The sequence below is a fragment of the Geotrypetes seraphini genome, chromosome 1, assembly GCF_902459505.1.
Source record: "Geotrypetes seraphini chromosome 1, aGeoSer1.1, whole genome shotgun sequence".
Lineage (NCBI taxonomy): Eukaryota > Metazoa > Chordata > Amphibia > Gymnophiona > Dermophiidae > Geotrypetes > Geotrypetes seraphini.
The window spans coordinates 295519648-295542173 of NC_047084.1; the positions used below are offsets into that span (position 1 = coordinate 295519648).

Sequence of the window (22526 nt, forward strand, 5' to 3'; positions counted from 1 at the left end):
CTATGATTGGATACATTTATAATTTATAAAGAGCCAATTTGGGTTTGTTGTTGCAAAGAATATGAAAGCTTAAGTAATCAGGACTTCAGTTTCTTATTAATTTATTTGAATATTTCTATAACTGTTTACTGTGAATATAGAGTATGTTGTACAGACCAGTGAAACAAAGTCCTAATTTGATGAATTGTATTTTTTTAACGACAGAAAATAAAAATATGCCTAAGATTGTGAAGTCAAGGTACTCTATAAAACACTTCAAAAGAATCCATTGCTGTAGAGCTCTGTGACTCAACAGAACACATGACATCAAAGGACAACAAAGACAGTATTATGATAATAGGAGTTGAAGTTAATACTCTGTGTAATGCTTGGAGGAGAGATTTATGCTGAGGGACCAAATCTTTGCTGTTCATTGTGGATTATGTATTGAATATAGCGTTTAAACTGCTATGCTTTTAGACTTTTTGATATGTAATTGTTAGAGGTGATTTTTAACAACAATGTTCTTCTCAGATAAGTCACAGCTGCTATCATATAGGCAAACAGAAAGCTCTGATATGCGCTTCATCCCTGACTCTGAAGAGAAACGCAAAATATCTCCTGTTAGATCAGATACTACCATTGAAAGCTCACACTCAGGTAATTAATAGTTGTCATTAAGGCTCTTTATTTTTTAATTCCTATAAAAGAAATGAGAAATCAGAATTTTGAAGAAAGATTGAAACGATTAGGTGAACATTGAGTAGAATTGTATTTATCAGTTTTTAGGATTACTTTCTTAAATTCACCTCAGAAACTCCTTTTTCTTTTCTTTCCCCTCTGCTGCCCTTTGAGTCTTCTCATCTGAAAAAATATTAACTTATAATTTTTTTTCCAGTTGTATATCATAGTGGTCAAAGCTACAGCCACTAATATATCAAATAATTTTTATCATGTACAGAATGAGAGAGACAAGCAGGTTTCATAATGATAAATTTATAAGACAAGAAATAATTTAGATTTGTTATTAGACAAATTCTTTTTTTTCCGGTCTTAGTTTTTTTTATTTCAAATAATAAAGTAACAATTCAAAGCAGATATAATATCAACAACAATGCCATTTCAAAAAGATAAATTATAAAGAGGAACAGAGGGGAAAGGGAAGGAGGTAAGTATAGTATAGTCAACATATGAACAGAAAAAGATACAGACCTGTTGCCATCTAATTCACTGCATGTAACAAAACAAGAAACTCTTTCAATGTTGACCAGTTATGTGAGAAAACATGCATAGAGTCTGATTGTTTTGCAATATAAGCTTCATTAGACAAATTCTTCCCCATATCTCATTCCAAAAAGGTATCAAATTAGGACAAGTTTATGGATTAAAGACTGGTTGATAGACAGAAAATGGGACAGCTGCTTTTTAACATATTTATCAGTGATCTACAGATGGAAATAACTAGTGAGATAATTAAATTTGCTGATGACAAAGTTGTTAAATCACAAGTAGATTGTGAAAAGTTTCAAGAGGACCTTGTGAGACTGGGCATCAAAATGGCAGATGATGTTTAATGTGAGCAAGTGCAAAGTGATACATATGAGAAAGAGGAACCTAAACTATAGCTACGTGATGCAGGGCTCCACATTAGAAGTCACTGCCCACGAAAAGGATCTAGGTGTCGCAGTAGAAGATAGATGGACTACTAAAATTTTTGTTTAAATTTTACTGTCCTAGTTAAGGAGCGAAATTGGTCTATAGTTACCAGTTTAGCAAAAAGAACAATCACTGCTTCAACCATAGTAAGAGAATAGGTTTTATTCTCAGTAATCAGTTTTTATAAATGCAGAAGCCAAGATGATGATATCTTGGAGAAGTGTTTATAGAACTTAAGAATAGCTTTACTGGGACAGACCAGTGGTCCATCTAGCCCAGTATCCCTTCTTCATGGAAGCCAAACCAAGTCACAAGTACTTGGCAAAAACCCAAGTAGTAGCAGCATTCCATGCTGCTTACCCATGTCTGTTTCAACAGCAGATTATGGACTTTTCCTCCAGGAACTTGTCCAAACTTTTTTTAAAAACTAGCTACATTAACTTCTGTTACCACATCCTCTGGTAACGCATTCCAGAACGTACTCTTGAGTGTCTACGATGACACCCAGATCCTTTTCGTGAATGCTGATTCCCAAGGTGGTCCCTTGCATCCAATAACTACGATTTGAATTATTCTTCTTAATGTGCATCACTGCATTTATCCACATTAAATTTCATCTGCCATTTGGATGCCCAGTCTTCCAATTATTTAAGATCTTCCTGCAGTTTTTCACATTCCGCATGCGTTTTAACAACTTTGAACAGTTTAGTGTCATCTGCAAATTTAATCACCTCGCTCGTCGTTCCAATTTCTAGATACTTTATAAATAAGTTAAATTACACTGGTCCCAGCACAGATCCCCGCGGCATCACCACTATTTACTCTCCTTCTCTGCATTGAATCTATCGCTTCCCAGATTTTAAAGAGGATAGGGCATTTTGGATTTCCAAACAGGTAATTGCTTTCTCTAAAGCAGATAGTTTGGATCAGAGAGAGAGGACATTTTAAAGATTGTAAAAATTATTGAATTTGATCAGTGGGAGCCATATTTTGAGTAGTATATATTTTTTATAGAAATCCAAAAAGTTATCTACAATTTCTACTGATTGAATCATTTTTATTTATAGCATGAATCATAGATTTCTTCCTGGAGCCCTTAAGTAAATTAGCCAAAACTTTCCCAGATTTATTCATTCCAGCATAGTAGACAGAAGCTAGGGTGGAGGTGGGACCGCTGAATGATGGAGTCAGGAAGGGAGTAGTGAAGGAGGAGAAAGAAGTCGCGGAAAGACTGAACATGTTCTTTTCGTCTGTATTTACGAACGAAGACACAACCAACATACCGGAACCTGAGCAATTCTTCAATGGAAATCAAGCAGAAAAATTAACATTCATGGAAGTGAGCCTTGAAGATGTGCGCAGGCAGATAGATAAACTAAAAATTGACAAATCTCCAGGTCTGGACGGAATCCATCCAAGGGTTCTGAAGGAACTAAAGGAGGAGATAGCAGAACTACTGCAGCAAATATGCAACCTATCCCTGAAAACAGGCGTGATCCCGGAGGATTGGAAGACGGCCAACATCACGCCCATCTTTAAAAAGGGATCAAGAGGTGACCCGGGAAATTACAGACCGGTGAGTCTGACCTCGGTTCCGGGAAAAATGGCGGAAGCACTGATAAAAGAAAACATCGATGATCACTTGGAAAAAAACGAACTTCTGATAACCAGCCAACATGGTTTCTGCAGGGGGAGATCGTGCCTAACCAACTTACTACACTTCTTCGAAGGAATTAACAAAAAGATGGACAGAGGTGGTCCCATAGACATCATATACCTTGATTTCCAAAAAGCCTTTGACAAGGTGCTTCATGAACGATTACTCCGGAAACTGAAGAACCATGGGGTGGACGGAGATGTTCATAGATGGATCAGAAACCGGTTGGCAGGTAGGAAACAAAGGGTAGGGTTGAAGGGCCACTACTCTGATTGGAGGAGGGTCACGAGTGGTGTTCCGCAGGGCTCGGTGCTTGGGCCGCTGTTATTTAATATATTCATAAATGATCTAGAAACAGGGACGAAGTGTGAGATAATAAAATTTGCGGATGACACCAAACTATTTAGGGGAGCTCGGACTGTGAGGAATTGCAAAGAGACTTGAACAAACTAGGGAAATGGGCGACAAAATGGCAAATGAAGTTCAACGTTGAGAAATGTAAAGTATTGCATGTGGGAAGCAGAAACCCAAGGTACAACTATATGATGGGAGGGATGTTATTGAATGAGAGTACCCAAGAGAGGGACTTGGGGGTAATGGTGGACAGGTCAATGAAGCCGACGGCACAGTGCGCAGCGGCTGCTAAGAGAGCGAATAGAATGCTAGGTATAATCAAGAAGGGTATTACAACCAGGACGAAAGAAGTTATCCTGCCGCTTATCGGGCGATGGTGCGCCCACACCTGGAATACTGCGTCCAGTTTTGGTCGCCATACCTTAAGAAGGATATGGCGTTACTCGAGAGAGTTCAGAGAAGAGCGACACGTCTGATAAAAGGGATGGAAAACCTTTCATACGCTGAGAGATTGGAGAAACTGGGTCTCTTTTCCCTGGAGAAGAGGAGACTTAGAGGGGATATGATAGAGACTTATAAGATCATGAGGGGCATAGAGAGAGTAGAGAGGGACAGATTCTTCAAACTTTCAAAAAATAAAAGAACAAGAGGGCATTCGGAAAAGTTGAAAGGGGACAGATACAATACAAATGCCAGGAAGTTCTTCTTTACCCAACGCGTGGAATGCGCTTCCAGAGGACGTTATAGGGCAGAATACAGTACTGGGATTTAAGAGAAGATTGGACATTTTCCTGCTGGAAAAGGGAATAGAAGGGTATAAATAGAGGATTACTGCTCAGGTCCTGGACCTGTTGGGCCGCCGCATGAGCGGACTGCTGGGCAAGATGGACCTCAGGTCTGACCCAGCAGAGGCATTGCTTATGTTCTTATGAATACCAGTTCATGAATCTATTAAACTGAAATTTTGATTTCTATAATTCAGTAAGGTCAGTTGTTTACCCTGATGACTTATATATATTTGTTTTATGTTATCTTCCAGTTTTGAAAGCTTGATTTTCCTTTCCCCCTCTTTTACGAATGCATAGCATGGGTTTTAGCTCCGGCAGCGGCGGTAACTGCTCCGATTCTCATAGAAGTCCATTGAATAATCTCCTATATATTGTCTTGTTGCTTGGCCTCTTCAGTGGACTACCTGCAGTTCTAGCTCTGATAATACATGATGACTAGTATTTTAGCCCGTTACATTGCTAGAATGCTAGAATATATGTCTGTCTGTCTTTATTTCTGTCTCTCTCTGTCCCGCTGTCTTTCTTTCTGTCTGTCTCTCTCCCTGGCCCCCTTTATCTGTCAGTCTTTCTATGTCCCTCCCTGTCCCTGTGTCTTTCTTCTTATCTTTCTGTCTCACTTCCTCCCGCTGGTGCTAGAATATATGTCTGTCTTTCTTTCTGTTTCTCTCCCTACACATGTCTTTTTCTTTCTGTCTCTCTTCCTCCCGCTGTCTTTCTTTCTGTCTCTCTCCCTCCCTGGCCCCCTTTGTCTTTCAGTCTTTCTCCCTGCCCCTGTGTCTTTCTTCCTATCTCCTTCCCTGTGCAGCAGCCGCAGCATTCCCTCTCCCTCCATTTCCCTGTGCAGCAGCATTTTTTCCCTCAGTCTAGCTTCTCCTGACACTCCTACACTCACTACTTTTACTGACTGGCTATCAACTAAAACTCCCCATAGGCAGGCTCTTAAGTAAACGTCCCAGAAGAGCATTTCTGAGACAGGCATCAAAGGGGAGAATACTCACAGAGTGAGGAGTGAGGGAGTGTTGACTCACTGAGGCAGGCTTTCAGGATTGCCTCTGCTCCGTCAGTCTGCAGTTTCCTTCCTGCCTGGGCTTGCCAGCTCCTCAATGAGGCTACGGCATGGGTGCTCTTTTCCTTACAGCTGCATCTCCCAGCTCGTCCCCTTCTCTCTTCCAGCCAGCTGCTCCCCTCCTGTCTGCCGGCAAGACCGCAAGAGAGGAGCCTGCACAGATCGAACAGCCCGAGGCCCGACCAGTTTAACTTTCCGGCAGCTCCTCTCACGATCGCCGCCTTCTCTGACGCAGGAGCCCGAGCCCCAACTAGTTTAACTTTCCGGCGGCTCCTCTCACGATCGCCGCCTTCTCCGACGCAGGAGCAGCTTGTTGAAAGGAGCTGCTGCAGCGTCTTTTAAGTTAAAAAGAAACTTCGGCCGGTAGGGCCGTATTGTGTGAGGTGGAGAGCAGGGAGGCTTGTCTGGCGCGCATGTGCACTCCTACCGCCACAGCCCGACAGATCAGATCTCAGGGAATACGCAGTGAGAGTGCGCATGCACGCTTAGCATTTTATTATTATAGATGCTCTTGGAGAATGCTTAGCTGCATTTATGATCACGTTGTCCATTTGCATATCTGTAGCTCTTGCTTGACCTGAGAGATTGAAAAAACTGTTCAACTCTTCATTTCATCTGACTGTTAACTACAACAGTTGAATGAGCAAATTTCAGCTTCTTTGCAATTGCTCTTATTGGTTTCTTTCTTTATCCAGAATTACGATCTGTGCATGTTTCTCTGGAGAAAGTTCTTTCCCACCTACCGCGCAGTCATGTGTAACTGAAAAGCTGAAGCAAATCAAAACCAAGGACACCAAATACGCACAATATCTTATAAGCAGACAATGCATAGACTTTCATTTTGTAGCATATTGTAAATAAAATACACTGTATATATACAGTTTGGCATTTTAATGTGACAGATTATTTTTTTTACTCAGCTCGGTGTCAGATTTTAATGGATCTGATTCTTTGTTACAGTCATGCTAATTATACAACATTAATTCAGAGGTCTAAGAGACCTGGGAGAAGCCACTGCTTGCCCTGGATCAATAGCATGGAATGTTGCTACTCCTTGGGTTTTGGCCAGGTACTAGTGACCTGGATTGGCCACCGTGAAAATGGGTTACTGGGCTTGATGGACCACCGGTCTGACCCAGTAAAGCTATTCTTATGTTCTTAAGTTATCACTCACAGCAATGACTGCTATCTATTCGTACACTGACAAACAACAAAAGTTTGTTTATACCAAAATTATACAACTAGGAATATATTTTACAAGCTGACATATACTTTTTATGTAGGAATGCAGCATTCAATATGCAATTATGACAAAACCCCCACCTTATCCCCCCTGCAGCATTAATACACCTCCTCCCTCCCCAGAACACCCCTTCACTCCCCAATTCTATCCCCAGCCTTTAGGGAGGGTAGACTTAGTGACTCCTGGGTACATACAATAAATGGCTAATTTGACGTCTGCAGGTAATCTTACAGTATTATCACTAGGTGTCCAGCAGACATATAAGAGAAGAATATTAATGTCTTAAAGGGTGGCTTCTGCATTTGACAGAGACTCTTGTAAAATAGTGTAGAAATTCTCCGTCCTCTTGCCTGTTGCTGGAACATCTGGATTTCTCTTTCCACATGCTTTCTAAAACTGAACTCTTGTGGTCCATGGAAAAGCATTGGAGTTTGGATACCACACAACTCAAATTCACTGAGAGCACATGGTGTAGGTAGACAGGAATATGCTATTCCTGCAGTGGAAGCGATGGTAACTGAAGGCGGCTGTGAAAATCCTGAGTGCCAGGGTAAAATTTGAGGTTGCTATGGTGATCTGACATCCAAGATTTGTTGAGCCCTAGCTTAGACCATATCGTTGCCTGAAAGCAAAAATGTATACGTGCTTGATGCGAATCAGAGAAATTGGGAAGTGAAGTTTAATGTGTTTTTTTTGTTTTATTTTGTTTTTTACAAAACTCCAGTAATATAGAAAAAGTTTCAATTTCTAACATTAATATAGTAAAGGACAGCACAAGTGTTAAGGTAATGGCCATAAATCAAGTGTGCTGAAATATATCTATCTTATTTCATGCAACTATTGTACATACCACGCTTGCTTTCAAACAATGATAGTTTATACATGTTCTCAACAGGCAAGAAAGGTGCAGTAGATGTGACATATCTGAACTAAATGCAAAAAATAGGTTATCTTGTTAACAGTGGATTTCGTAAATACACACAAAATTAAGGCTCAACTGTACTACTGTTTGATCTGGACTTAGATCCTGGAGTCATCTGGGACTAGGAATACTGTTAGAGACTGAGGATGCAGTTTAGCAACAGCACTTAAGGCCTGATTCTTTGAACAGCGCCTAGTGGTACCTAACTTGTATGCGCTGCTCTGTGCAGTTGTTAATCAACCACTAGGTGTCCTTTATATAATCCCACCTAGAGGTGCCTAGGCGTGCTTAGGGATCACTACGTGTCCTCGTGACAGGCGTCAGTATATTAGGCCAGGGTTTTCCTAGCTTACTTTACCAGTGCCTAACTACAATTCCTGGAGGCGCCTAAATCAACCGTGCCTATTCTCCGCCCCCTAACCATGTCTACTTTTCAGGTAGGTATCATTAGGCATCAGAGGCCACCTCAAAGTAGGCATTGTTAAGTGCCACATGTATATCTGTGCGTAACCTAAATTGATCATTAAAATAATGGGTTTTCTTTAATTGACTTTTTTTGTTGTTGTTCATACTTATTTATTAAAAACTGAAACAAAACCTGTACAAAAAATATTCCATATCTTCTGGTCTTGGCATCTGTGCTGTTGAAGGAAAAATTATCGCCGGGGTCCTCCTCTTCCTCTGCCACGGCCTCTACCTCTTCCTTTCCCTGCAACAGCTTCCCTCTTTTTGGATTTCATTGTGGGCTCAACATCAACTAGCAGGGTATCAAGAGGCAAGCTTTCTGGTAGAATAAAGTATTGAATGTTATTTCCTCAAATACTCAAGGTTTCCAGCTGCACAGATTCTCTATTCAGTAGGGTCATTTTCACAGCTTTAAGATAGGTATTCATGCTGACAACCACACCTGTGATTGTTCCATGGACCTGGGTTCCATTCTTCAGCTCAACAGTCACAGTCTCATGACTAAATTTCATTAGACATCTGACAAGCTTCATGCTGGCTGCTGATAAAGAGGAGAAGTCGGAAAACCGCGATCTCCAAAGAAGATATACAGCCAAAAAGCTCTAGCGCTCAATCAACATTTGATTTGAATTTAAATTTAAATTGATTTTTAATGGCATAGTCAATTACCTCACCATTTAAACCAATTAACAATTAAGGGCCTCTTTTACAAAGTCGTGCTAGCACTTACCGTGCGGCAACAGCCCGAAGCCCTTTAAATCTCTATGGGTTTCGGGGCCTTTACTGTGCGGCTTTGTAGAAGAGAGGGTAAGTTGCCTGCAGAACTAAGTTAAGCGTCTCCAGACATCCATGATTAGAGCACTTAAGCTAGGTACCATTTATAGAATGTATGCTTATGAGAAAAAATGTATGCTCATGAGAAAAAATGAAGAGGTACGTAATTCTTATCTAGCAAACAATCTCTCACAGTTGTCATAAATTGCCAAATACTGCTTAGAAACAGATTTTTTTTTTTTTTCTCTGACCAAAACCCCCAGAAAGCTCCGGTTGTTTAAAACGCTGTCATGAAATGTTTCTATCACTGCACTACCAAATTTTTACTATTAGGCAACAGCTCAAAAAATATATAATAGCCAGACTTATCTTATTATTGCTCTGGTGGTTTGTATATATGTTCTGGGTCTTGCTGCCATAGTTACACCAAAATTGCAGGAACACAACACGAATAGGGAAGACAAAATTCACAATGCATTCTGTCAGATTCTGGGAAAAAAATGTGATCTGTCTCTCTCAATTCATGATGGCTGGGCTAAACTGGGACCGATTAGCAAGTCCAAAAAATCAGAAGAAAGTTGTTAGATCAATAGAGCATTTAGAAAATTGTTAAAAGAGCAGAAAACAAAACACAAAAGAATGAGTATTATCAAATGTTTCATATATGTGTACACCACTGTTTTTTTCCCCCCCCCCCCCCCTTCTTTGCAGGATCAAATGATGCTATTGCTCCACAGTTTCCTGCAGAAGTGCTCGGCTCAAGGGAAAGTGATGATTCAGAAAGCATAACCATTAAACACAAGGAAGGTATCTACAGCCGAAGAGCAGAACCTAAAAGAGCCTGGGAAGAAAAAGAGGTGACTCCACAGGATGTAATAACAGGTGATTTTATAATCTCCCATGGTGGATTTTATTCTACCATTTCTCAAGCTAGGAAAAAGAACACTCCTCTACTAAGAGGGGCAGAACATACAAACAGGATAATGCAAAGAGTCGATGCTTCTGGTCTAGTTGTTATTATCTCCTTGTACAGGAAATTTAAGTTTAAGTTTTTAAGTTTTATTAGGATTTTATATACCGCCTATCAAGGTTATCTAAGCGGTTTTACAATCAGGTACTCAAGCGTTTTCTCTATCTGTCCCGGTGGGCTCACAATCTATCTAACGTACCTGGGGCTATGGAGGATTAAGTGACTTGCCCAGGATCACAAGGAGCAGCATGGGGTTTGAACCCACAACCCCAGGGTGCTGAGGCTGTAGATCCAACCACTGCAGGTTTAACAAGTTTCTAGCTAAACAGATGACTGCGCCCTGAAGCAGTGATTTATAATATGAAACATGCATGTCGGCGGCGGTGCATTTTGAATGTTGCAGGCAGCTAAGAAAAGTTTTTACTGTGCTGTGTTAAAGTATATGTGATAGAGTATATTAAGCATTTAAAACATATAAAAATATAAGTTATATATACATTAAAGCACTTTAAAAACTTCCATTTAGTTTATACATGTGAGCCGATGAGGAACCCCAGCGGCAAAGAAACTCTATAAACTATTCTTTTAGAGTGCCGCTTCTGATGGCTCTAGTATTGAGTGAGTTATAATAATAAATGAATAACTATGAGAAGATGAGAAAGGAATTGTGTTATTCCCTATATTAGTAAATTGGAGACTGATTGTTTGGGTCTGTAATTTTTTGATGGTTTAGATAATACAGACTCCAATTAAATTTATTCTGACCAGTTAAAGTGGCTCATAACTTATGGCAGCTGGACGCACAAAATGACCCTATTCTATGGGCATTAATTCCAATTTACATCCCTGCTTAAGGAGTGAGTAGGTTCTTAACTGTTATAGGCTAAGATATAGGAGAGATTAAGCAACATTCTATATAAGGCAAGGGTTCTCATCCTGGACCAATGGGACACACCTAGCTAGTCAGGTACTTGGGATATCCTATTTCATGCATATTCATTGTGGTTATCCCAAGAACCTGACTAGCTAGATGTGTCTCAAGAACCGAATTGAGAACCCCTGATGTAAGGTGATATAAATATGCTAGTTATTTTCTGCCCACACATCTGGACTGGGCTGGTAAGACTCAAAGAAAAAAAAAAATTAGCAGATAAAACTACAAATTTGTAATCTAATCTTCCATTTGTGAGTTGCACAAACCTATACAAGCTCAAGGCGACAGATCAGAGAGGAAGAGGGAAAGTAGAAGGGGGAGGATGGAGAAGCCAGGGGAGGGGCCTAGAAGTACAGGGTGCTATACATAAGCTTAAACAATTAATTGTCAAAGAATGTAGGGGTAATTGGATCCTACTCCAGCCCCTTTCTGTACATTAGAAATACAACTTGAAGTTGTTAAATATCAGCCTGATATAGTAGGATTGTAGGCAATTATGTTCACTTATTTTGACTCTGAGCTCCATATAACTAAAACTCAGGGCTGCCAAGTGATAGGATGGACAGGCTGAGCCAATCCTGTTACTATTGTAAAGGGAACCAAAGCTTTCAAATTATTCATTTCTGCAATTGGCTGGTTTTAATCCTGTTGGGGGTTTATTTTTGGGAAACATTCAGATTTTTTTTATCAGGTTTAGGAAACAGCCTTTTAAATCTTAACAAGCTCTTTTGTTTTTGTGATTCCATGGTCAGTAGGATTCCATGATGCTCAAGGTTTTTGTGGCTAAATAAATATGAGAAGCTTTGAGCTGTTTAAAATTACAAGTTTGGAAGGTGATTTAAAATATATTGGAGTATTTATATATGGAAAAAAGACCTATGAAAAATATAGGTGTTGATAGATATATCTACCTTCTGATGGACCACAAAAATTTAAAATAATATAGTAGTGAGAGGTATTATTGGTATCTGTTGATCCTTCTAGTTCTCAATAATTTTATATCGATCATATTATTGACACATATATAAGTATGAAACAGATTTATACACATTCTAACATATAATCAAGCTTATTAATCAATATTTACTGGCGGAGTTTGAACCCTGGCTTCCCTGCATCTTAGCTCATTGCTTTTTTAATCTACTCTTCTATGAAGACTTAAACAATTATGGCTCTTATGCCAGGCAAGATAGGACAGAGTGTCTATGATTCTCTCAGTCTTCTCAGAGGATCACTAGCAGCTCCTCTTTGGGACCTTAGCCTCTCCTTCATGGTAGGCACAGCAAAATCATCAACTCTTCATATGCCACTATTTTCAATCATGTGGGGGGAGGGGTAAGAGGCTGGCAAGGAAAGAACAGGGTTAGTTGCAAAACATAAGAATTTCTCTTATAATAGAACAACTCTGAGAAATTGACATAGGAAGGAAAAATATTGCAAGATGGGGGAGAACCAAGTTATAAGGGCACAAATAAGCATTGACATAAGGTAACCAAGAAATCAAATTATTCAGCCTTGACAGTATCACAATTCAAGAATGCATCCACTACAATATATACTTGACTCTAACTAGACTAGCTCTCATAGACAAGGGTTCAAAAAAATTTGATCATGTCACCCCTTTGTTGAAGAAAGCTGTTTTTAGTAAAACACAAAAATTTACTCTGGGTCCAAATCAGTGTTCAAATATTTTAGGTTGGTATTTGGAGTGATTGATAACAATACAGTTTGTGTGATCTTAGGGTTTCTAAAGGAAACAATATAACCATTACAATAAATCTTTTTTGGGGGTATTTTTTTCAGACTCCAGAAAGCATCTGGAATTGATGACAACAGTTCAGCCCATATCCAGACTGAGTGAGAAAAGCATGTCCCAAGCAGTATATCACCTTCAACAGAACTCTGGTATTCATGGTGCTTACACTTATACCTGGGATACATTGCCTCCTTACAGAAATTTATTTAGAGATGGATCAGCCACAAAGGAGGGTCATCTTCAGTTTTTGCCTTATCAGGAGGAGGGTGCCCAGCAGGGAGAGGAAGATGAAATTTCCCCCCTGAGATCCCAAATGGATTATAGTAGAGATGAAGAAATTACCAATGACATGGCTGTACGGCGTGAAATGCTTAAGAAATCCAACTTATCAGCTAGAGAACAAATTCCAGCTTATCCAATAACCGATAGCCAAACGACTGATGCCAAAGGGAGGAGGTGGCGAACAGAAGCATCACTAAAACGAAGCACCCTTTTGAGTGGCAGCTTGGATGAACTTTGGGCTAGGTTTACGGAGAGGCGGAGGAAGCATTGGTTCCATTACAACAGAAACGGTGAGCTATCCTTGGTGCAACGCCTGGATCGACTGGCTCGGCTCCTTCAGAATCCTGTTGCTCATTCACTAATGGCAGGGGAAGTCCAATATAGTGGTGCCATGCCTGAACATCCAAAACACAAGGCAGAACAGGACAATGGTTCAAGGGGTTTGGTATTTCACCAGTATTCACCAGATTCTGCATTACATTCAGATGCATGGTATAGTGAGAAAACACAAGACTTTGGACTTTTCAAAGATTCCAGACCTGCACAGATGGAAGAGATCTCCACTGAACGTATCAGAAGAATCTTACAGCAAAAGAGGTATTTAGAGTCACCAAGTGAAGTTTCTAAGGAAGACCCCAGTAGCACGACTGACATTACTGAATCTGAGGTGGCAACCCAAACTAATAGTGAAATGGTGGCACAGAATGAGACAGGCAGTTCCATTTCTACCATTGATACTGCCAGACTTATCAGAGCTTTTGGACCACAGAAGGTTCATGTGCCACCAAAGCTGTCTCAGCTGTACAGCACTATTAATCAACAAAAAGGCCGTGCCAAAAACCAAGGCAAGGGAAGCAGAAAAACCCTGGAGAAGGAACACTTAAGAATGCCATTCTCTGAGCTGCAAAGAAGCAAAAATGACTTCCAGGTATGTGATTGATTTTTTTTTATTTTTATTTTTTAAATATTCTGGGGGAATTCTGCACAATGAAGAATTTACTCAGAATTTTCCGGTTTTTGCCACACAGAATCCTGCACAGAGCCCAAGGAGGTACAGCAGCCTACACAATTAAATCTCCAGAACTTACACACTGAGCCTCCCTACCCCAAGCATGCACACCTGGCTTGACCTATTCATTATCTATTGGGCCCCTCTCTTCCCAGCATTCAAAACAAATGGAGTAGCAGAAGGAGAACGGCTGCTTATCAGGCCATGTCCTTCTCCTTCGCCACACTAACTCTCACTACTGAATTCGAACCACAGGGCACTAGGATGTCTTACATGGTTCATATTCAGCAGTGAGAACCTGTGCATAAGAGGAGCAGGACACTACCTGGAATGCAGCCTCTCCCTTCCTGCTCCCTGCTTCTGTGCGTGCTGAGAAGGGGGTTCAGAGGACATTCTAGAGAGCTATGGAAGTATGTGTAATGGAAGCAAGAGAGATTTAAGAAACAGAGATAGGATATATGTGCTCTTGGGAGAGGTATGAATGAGAACATTGGGTATCTTTTGGGGGAAGGGAGTTTACAAAGGTATAGGATGTGAGTGCACCGGGAGGGATAGAGAGAAGAAAAAAACTGGGTAGGGAACAGAATAAACTACACATTGAATCTGCCAGAGGGCAAGGTAGGAGGGACATCAAGTTTAAAGTGGGGTTCAAGCTAGTTGGAGAGTGATATTGAGCCTGAGCTAGGTAACAGCTTAGGTATCAGTTCTGGAACATGGAAGATCAGGCATTTTTGCTGGAGTGGGGAAGGAATTCTATGCAAAAAATAAAAATAAAAAATTTACAAATAAAGAATGCAGTATATTGCAAAATAAAAAAAACCGTGCACAGAATTTTTAATTTTGCATAGAAATCCTCCAGGAGTAGTTTAGGGGCCCTCCAAAATCTATATTTGACTTTTAATTTTGTAATTTAGCCATGATTATCACAGTTCCATAGGAGGGGTAATTTTTATAGTGTTTCCTGCATATAAAATGTGTTTAATAAGCAGAAAATGGCTCTTATAAAATCACGCAGATGCTGACATGGGCAGATGCACTTTTGTGCAGACAGTACAGTGCATGAATGTTCTTGGCGATAGTGTTGGGTGCACCTATGAAGTATACATGCACTTTAAAAAATAAGAGTGTAAACACACAAGATTGTATCTGTCTTGTTAACTTTGTTCAAGATCATTTGTGTGTTACAGGAGCTTATTCCTGGAGTCATGTGAATTATTGACATGAAATGGGTGCTTTCTGGAATTTTTTTATACCCTCTTATAAAATTACTTCAGAAAGCAATAATACCTGCCTTGCTTTTCATGTTGTGTCATGACAGCTAGTGAAACAAAATAACGTTCAGTCCTTCTGCAAGATCAGCACTACTGAATTTTGTCATAGCAGATTTATTCCAGGGCTATGCACCTCTTATAAGACTCCTTGCATTCATGTCCGGTATTTATAGGGTTATTCAGAACCTATTATGTCTCATGCCAGTTGTGTTACTGGTCATAATCTTTCTGCATACTCCTCCAAATATGGTATAAGAAGTGCCATGCTGGGTCAGACCAATATGGAATACTGGGCCCAGCATCCTGTCTGCCAACACACTAACCAGTGTGAATCACCTGGAAGTACCTAGTAACTGCTCTTTCACTAATCTCTCCACGGCAGTCCTTCCCCTCTCTGACCATTATCTGATAACCTTCACAGTCCATCACCTTCTCCCACCCTCAGCCCAGGCCGATCTCCTCTTGTACATTTAGGAATCTTCGAGCCATCGACCCCAGCACTCTCTCCACCAGTTTTGCCCTTCCTCTCTACCACTATGCTACACGAGTCTGTAAATGAGGTTGTCTCCTCCTATAACAACACACTCTCCTCTGTTCTAAATATGCTTGCTCCCCCCATATCCCACACTCTGTAAGGCACCCCAGACCCCAGCCCTGGCTAAACTGTAAAATCTGTTACTTAAGCTGCTGTGCCAGGTTTGCTGAACAGCTCTGGCTCAAATCCCACACTCATGCTGACTTCATTCATTTCAAATTCTTCCTGACCTCCTTCCAGTCTGCTCTCTCATTTCCCAAATCTGCCTGAATGACTCTCTCAGCTCCAACCTTTGCTGCCTCTTTGCCATACTGAACTCCTTACTCAAGGTTCCCTCACCTCCAACCCCTCCGTCACTCTCTCCCCCAGACTATGGCTGAGAACTTCTACAATAAGGTTCACAAAATTAACCTTGAGTTTTCAACCAACCCACTCTACCAACCCCTGCACCCCGTCCCTTGCCACCTTATTGTCCTTTCCTGAATTACTGAGGAGGAAACTGCACATTTTCACCATCTGTTCCTCTGATCCAGTATCTTTCTTTCTTTCTTTTTTTTTTTTAAGATTTTTCAAATTTATACAAGCATACAATCTTGTCACAGAAAATAGGGTTACAATAAGGAACAAATTATAATAAAGAAAATAATCATAAGAACATAAGAAGTTGCCTCCGCTGGGTCAGACCAGAGGTCCATCGCGCCCAGCAGTCCACTCCTGCGGCTGCCCATCAGGTCCATGACCTGTAAGGTGATCGGCGTTTAAGCCTTTTTAATCCCCTTATCCTGCTCTGTAAGCCCTTTCATAACTTATCTCTACCTCTATCTGTATCCCTCAACCCCCGCGTTCTTCAGGAATTTATCCAATCCTTCCTTGAAGCCTGGTAGGATACTCTGTCCTATTACAACCCCAAACTTCAAATACAATTATTGTCTCTCTATTTAAACCTCCATTAAAAGGAAACAAACATAAGAACATAAGAAGTTGCCTCCGCTGAGGCAGACCAGAGGTCCATCCTGCCCAGCGGTCCGCACCCGCGGCGGCCCTTCAGGCCTAATTGCCTGAACAGTGTCCCTGACTAATTATGTAACTTTCTCTAGTCCTCTAATCCTATCCCTATAACCTACCTCTACTCCTAGAAAGAAAGGCAAGATGTAAGAAAAATCGACAGGAATAAAGGAAATATAGTATAAAGAAAAGCTAGATTCCAACTGACGGATATAAGTGCCAATTATCAATTATTTTCCGCTGCATCAACCTTTAAGGGTGTAGAGATTGCTAACGGAACTGGAGGTTTCCTTGATTCCAGAAAACTTTTCAGGTGCGATCCAGTATCTTTCACATGTTCAAGTGTAGCATGCACCACTCCAGGTGAAATTTTCAATGATGATGCAATTCTGCGATATGAGAGACCTTCATTTCGTAAAGCAGTAACCTGTGCCCGGGTCTCAGGACTTGAGTTCTGCTCCTCTTTTTGGCTTATTTCTGCAAAGAAAACAAACTAAAATATAATAAATTTTAAAAGAAAACACGTTTGTATCCAAAAAGATCAGAAATCTCAGTTAAGATTGGCTGAAAAAACAATTACTGTGTGTTCGGTTACAGTTCACAGTTATTTAATAATTAATTATTAGAAATAAAAATTATTAGAGAAATTATTAGTAAATACCACCCTCAAATGTGAATAGTAATTATTGTAGTATGAATTTAAAAGCAAGATTTAAATTCACTCACCTGTGCTCTGATGGGTTTAGTCTGAATTTCTTTGAAAAACACTGAACTATCACAATGTTTATACAGAAACATGCTTTCAATTAAATAAAAATGTTTACTGAAGAACACTGGGAAGTAAAATAGACCATTATAGCCTTAGGGCTCCTTTTACTAAGGTGCGCTATGCTTTTTGGCACACGCTAAATGCTAACGCGCCTATTATAAGTCTATGGATGCGTTAGCGTTTAGCGTGCGCTAAAGAGGGGTTAGTTTCCTTAGCACACTTGCTAGATCTATAACTTCTGACTGGGTGTTCACAAACTTTTGCTCCCCACCATACCTTATCGTATATCAACTAATACTGCTCAGTATATATCAAGCCTTCATAGAAGCAGGTGAGATTAAGGAGCTATCATCACTCAATGTTAGCAGTTCAAGGCGTGTTGTTGTAGAATGTAGAGAATGACACGGTGGCAGTTACCCGCGGCTATCCCGCTGAAATGGTGGGGGGGGGAGGGAAAAAAAGTGCTCACTGTGGGCACGGGGACAAGGCCATCCACCGCCCCTTGGAGCGGTGAATGGCCTTGTCCCCACAGTTAAGGGAGGAAAGGAGCACGGTCCCCTCCCTACCTCCAGCCAAATCTAACTCCCTCCTTCCTTCTTACCTTGGCGGCGCTTTAGAAAAGAAATGAAGCCAGCGAATCCTGCCTGTGCCGCCCTGCAGTCGCGTGTATGTGGGCAGAAACTTCTCCTCTGAAGCAACTTCCGGTTGCATCAGAGAAGAAGCTTCCGCCCACACACACACAACTGCAAGGTGGCACAGGCAGGCTTCGCCGGCTTCAGTTTCTTTTCTTTTCTAAAGCGCCACCAAGGTAAGGGAGAGGAAGATAGATTTGGCCAGAGGTAGGGAGAGAGAGAAGGGGCCGCGCGCGCTATCGGTGACCGGGCGCCTTCCCTCCCTTAAGTTTCTTTATGCCGTGAAGGTAAGGGGGAGGGAGGGAGATTCTCGGGACGCTGAAGGGTGGATGCTGCGGAGATGGGGCGGTGAAGGGGACGGTGGTCCAGTGACGGGGACAGATTTTTTCCCCGTGTCATTCTCTAGTAGAATGCCTTACTTCTTGAAGTAAAGAAAGCTCCTACACTATTAAGTTTTAGGAAACTGATAAAACCAGAATTGTTCATGCGATACCCTTCGGATTAATCTGTTATTTGCACTACAGCTCTGAAATAAAGTTGATTTTATGTCTATGTATTGTTTGTACAATAAGTTGTTGTCTTATAGTAGTAGATTTTGTAATTATGAATGTAACGCTGTAACTCGCACAGAACTACAGGATGTAGCGAGTAAGAAATTTTTAAATAAAATAAATAAAAAATAAATACATAACATATTATGGAGGCTGGGAGCATGCATCTCCTGTAGCTGTCTTTGTACTGTTCTAAATTGTAACTCTTAAAATTATACTGTAAGTCACCTTGAACCTATTTAGGCATAGTGACTCAAATCCCAGATTAGATTAGATTTTCTCAAAACTGCACTCTTAGAGGGAACCATAGGGAAGAGCCTCTCCTAAAGAATACCTCTGCATTTAGTGGCTTTTTGAAGTGATTAAATGAAAAAATAGAATGCCACTGTCCATGCAATAGTTTTGACTAGAACATGTCAAGGAATTCCTTTACCTTTATATGGGATTATTGAAAAGGAAAGGCACTTGAGGAAATGCTTATGCTTGTTTTTTGATTTGTTATAGATTTCAGACCCTGTCATTTTCTCAGACACCACTTCCATGTCCAGTAGTAACTGGGGTCCCAGTCCTGCGCTCAGTAACAAAAGAAACACAAGGTTGTTAAGCAAAGGCATACAAGCAGGTAAGTCACCCTGACCAGTGTTGGTACATGGATTATATGAGAGTTGTGGGTGTGTAAAACTTCCACTACTTTTGAGGGTCTGGTCCTAATGTTGTAAGGGATAGAGCTGAAAGTTGAGCTTTCTTCAGTGACAATACTTTGTAGATTATTATATGATGTGATTAGTTCCTGTATTGATTACTGTCATTTCCAGCTAGTCCAGAATTTGGCTGCATGGGTATCGCACTCAGTGGAGGTCTGTGAACATGTTGCTTATGTGTTGGCTAAATTATATTGTCTCCCTGTATATCGAAGAATGTGTTTTAAAGCACTGACATGTAATTATTGCGTGGATTGGGTCCAATGTGTCTTCTGGCCAAATGAAGCTGGTGTTCTCCAACTAGGAATTTGCATTCTATGGCTATGAGAATCCTGATGGACCCCTGAACTTGGTGTTACTCAGTCACACAGGAGTCAATGTTTTTGGTACCAATGTATTAGTGTTCTGTCTTTGAGGATTCACACATGTAATCAACCCACAAAAAAAGAGTCACATGTTAGACTTGTTCTCCAGGAGGCTCAACATCCCAGAACACTGGAAAACAGGAATTTAGAAATAACACCTATCATGAACAGGCCATTTTCCAATTCATAATTTTTTTCTAAGTGACTGTCCGGTGGCATTTGGCACCTTCCTCAGTTTAGAAGAAGATCAGAGATGAACAAAAAAATGTGAGTTAGAAAAGGTTGATATTTGGAATATGCTCTTAGCTAAGACCTTAGAGAAATTGGCAGCTTATGCATTTGGATTGAATGGCCACCATATTGCCTAGTAAATTAAGATCCAGGCTGACTTTGAACTGCTGGCAGTATCCATTTTATTGTAGATTAGCGTGGAGGTAGAACTAGCATTGTATAATACATTATTTTTACGGATGCTTTAGAAAATAGAGAACACAGTTAACCAAATTGCACCACTAAATAGGTCTTATGCCCTACTTGCAAATGCTCACCTTGATTCTCTTTAGACCCTTAAACTCGAAGGACAGAAACTGGAAAGGAGATGGTTTAAATCTCACCTGGACAGACTAGACTATAGCAAACATGTGACATAGGATCACCAAGCCTTTACAGCAGCCTAAAATATTTAAAACCAAATTTTAATGATTTTACAAACAAAGTTGTCCACCAGGATTTACTGGCAGTCTCAGTCAGTCTCCTGCCAATTAACCAGGAGCACACAAACTTGCCCTCCTTCTTACACAAACATAGGAAACTGTTTTAACCCAATAACAGAGAAGGACCTTTTCAAAATCCTGATGGGCTTTTGCCCTCAACCTTTGCCTATCAAAAATAGTGCAGCAGGCAAGCATCAGAAACTCCTCTCATTCTAATGGACAAACCCCAACAGCATTAAATAATGCAATGGTGTTGATAGACTTGACTAGGGCAAGCTCTGAATTTCCCAGCTAGTGTCTAACATGCCATTTCTAGGAACAAACAGTGTGCATTCAGCTTAGTGACCGGCTAGATCCATGTTAATCTGGATTCAGACCTGGCTGTAGAATGGAGATGGTCTTTGTATCCCTACTAAATGATCTTTACAGAAAACGAGATAGGGATTTACCTCAAAATTAGCACTGCTGGATTTCTCTGCAGCTTTTGATACTATTGACCACAATACCCTGCTAGCACAACTGGCAGAAATAGCTATCAGTGGCAAAATACTTGGCTTGTTCAAATCCTATCTAGCAGCTAGACAGCAGTCCATACTGCTTGGCAGCACCTCATCACCACAGTGGGTACTGACCTGTTGGGTACCACAGGGATTGATACTGGTACCTATTTTATTTAATACCTACTCGAAGCCACTAGCCAGGTTGATTCAGTTGATGGATAGGCAAATGGGATTTCTTAGAGAGAGGAAGAGATAATGGTTACTGCGGATGGGCAGACTGGATGGAGCATTTGGCCTTTTATCTGCCATCATGTTTCTATGTAGAGCTACTCATACCTACAGAGCTAGATTTACCTACAGCCCTGAAAACAAACTGACTATCTGTTTTTAACAGCGATTCAAAAATGGTCTTAAAAACAACAAACGTTGCCTGAACACAAGTAAAACTGAGCTCTCGTAGGTTCCTAACACAAGCGATCACATACCTGATGTAAAAACGCTATTGGAAGCTACAAATTCCCCTTTAAATTACAGATCAAGTGCCTTGGGGTTTATAAATCACACAAAACAGGACTGATTTACATGAAGTGGACCAATGATTGTTGGCAGGAATGGTTCAGAAGTTTAGTTTTTGTTTACTGCAGTTGACACTCTATATTCTGAGGACCATTTTTTTTACATTTAATCATATATATATATATCTGCTTTCATTTGATATTGGTAGTGGAGGTTGCTGGATGATTTGGGGGTTTTTTTCTGCTTAAAAAAGAGACCTATTAATCCACTACTTAAATATGATGGTGTTAAACCAAAATAATAAATTAATTTAGAAAGCATGTTACAAGCCGGCATTCATTTCATTTCTACAATGAAGATAATCGGTTGTTGAGCTGAAAGGTTATTTGTGACATGCTTTTTTTTCATTAATATTATGTCTTATAATGTTGGAGCATATATATCATTAGTATGGATTTCATATCAGCAGGAGAACCATGTGTTGTAATGTCACATGTCTCTTGTGTGCCGCATTGCAATAGAGATACTGACATCACTGCCTAGCTGCTGAAGAGTAATAATGGTGCTGCCAGCAGCCTCAGAGAGCTCTGTGCAACTTAATCTACCTTACACAATGCACACATCCAAAATGTATTGTTCAGATGGGAATATTATTTTGGTTGACTAGAGAATACGCCACCTCAAAACACTGTATTTTTTTGGCACCTCATGGTTTGAGATTGAACAGATTTAAATTTCCTCCATGAAATAGGTTTCTCTTCACTACTCTGGTGTATATACTTGCTGAATTCCTGTGCCACTCAACAGATGGAATTATTTTCTCTCTTTTCCAGGAGACCTGGAGATAGTGAGCAGTGCAACTAAAAGAAATACCCGTGATGTGGGAATGACTTTCCCCTCCCCATCCTCCAGGAAAGAAATGGCATCCAGGAATTCTCCAGGCCCTGAACTTACTCAGGGATTTTTCAGCCAGCCTGACTGGCATCAAGTACAGATAGGAAATGAGGCAGAAGAGAAGTGGCCAAATAGTATCCTGATGGAGAGGATGACAAGAAAGAACAAGCTGAATCTGGCCAGAGGTTAATATTTAATTCTATCCTACTGTTATAGTAA

At 40.5% G+C, this 22526-nt stretch overlaps 2 protein-coding genes across 4 annotated transcripts in view; one reads left to right on the forward strand and one right to left on the reverse strand.

Annotated features, from left to right (window-relative positions):
* Nucleotides 1-22526, forward strand: part of ALMS1 (ALMS1 centrosome and basal body associated protein) — a 158326-nt gene that overhangs the window by 83144 nt on the left and 52656 nt on the right. For 2 of the 3 annotated variants that reach the window (XM_033953800.1, XM_033953816.1), the window contains exons 10-14: nucleotides 514-639; nucleotides 9616-9786; nucleotides 12612-13774; nucleotides 19123-19240; nucleotides 22247-22492. In XM_033953800.1, the coding sequence (XP_033809691.1) occupies nucleotides 514-639; nucleotides 9616-9786; nucleotides 12612-13774; nucleotides 19123-19240; nucleotides 22247-22492 (1824 nt within the window). The remainder of the gene's footprint in view (nucleotides 1-513; nucleotides 640-9615; nucleotides 9787-12611; nucleotides 13775-19122; nucleotides 19241-22246; nucleotides 22493-22526) is intronic. The other variant, XM_033953809.1, reaches the window with a different exon arrangement.
* LOC117364542 (small nuclear ribonucleoprotein Sm D1-like) lies at nucleotides 8322-8663 on the reverse strand. Its single transcript, XM_033953827.1, has 2 exons — nucleotides 8573-8663; nucleotides 8322-8449 (listed from the first exon to the last, which is right to left on the reverse strand). The coding sequence occupies exons 1-2, from the start codon at nucleotides 8661-8663 to the stop codon at nucleotides 8322-8324; spliced, it is 219 nt and encodes a 72-aa protein (XP_033809718.1).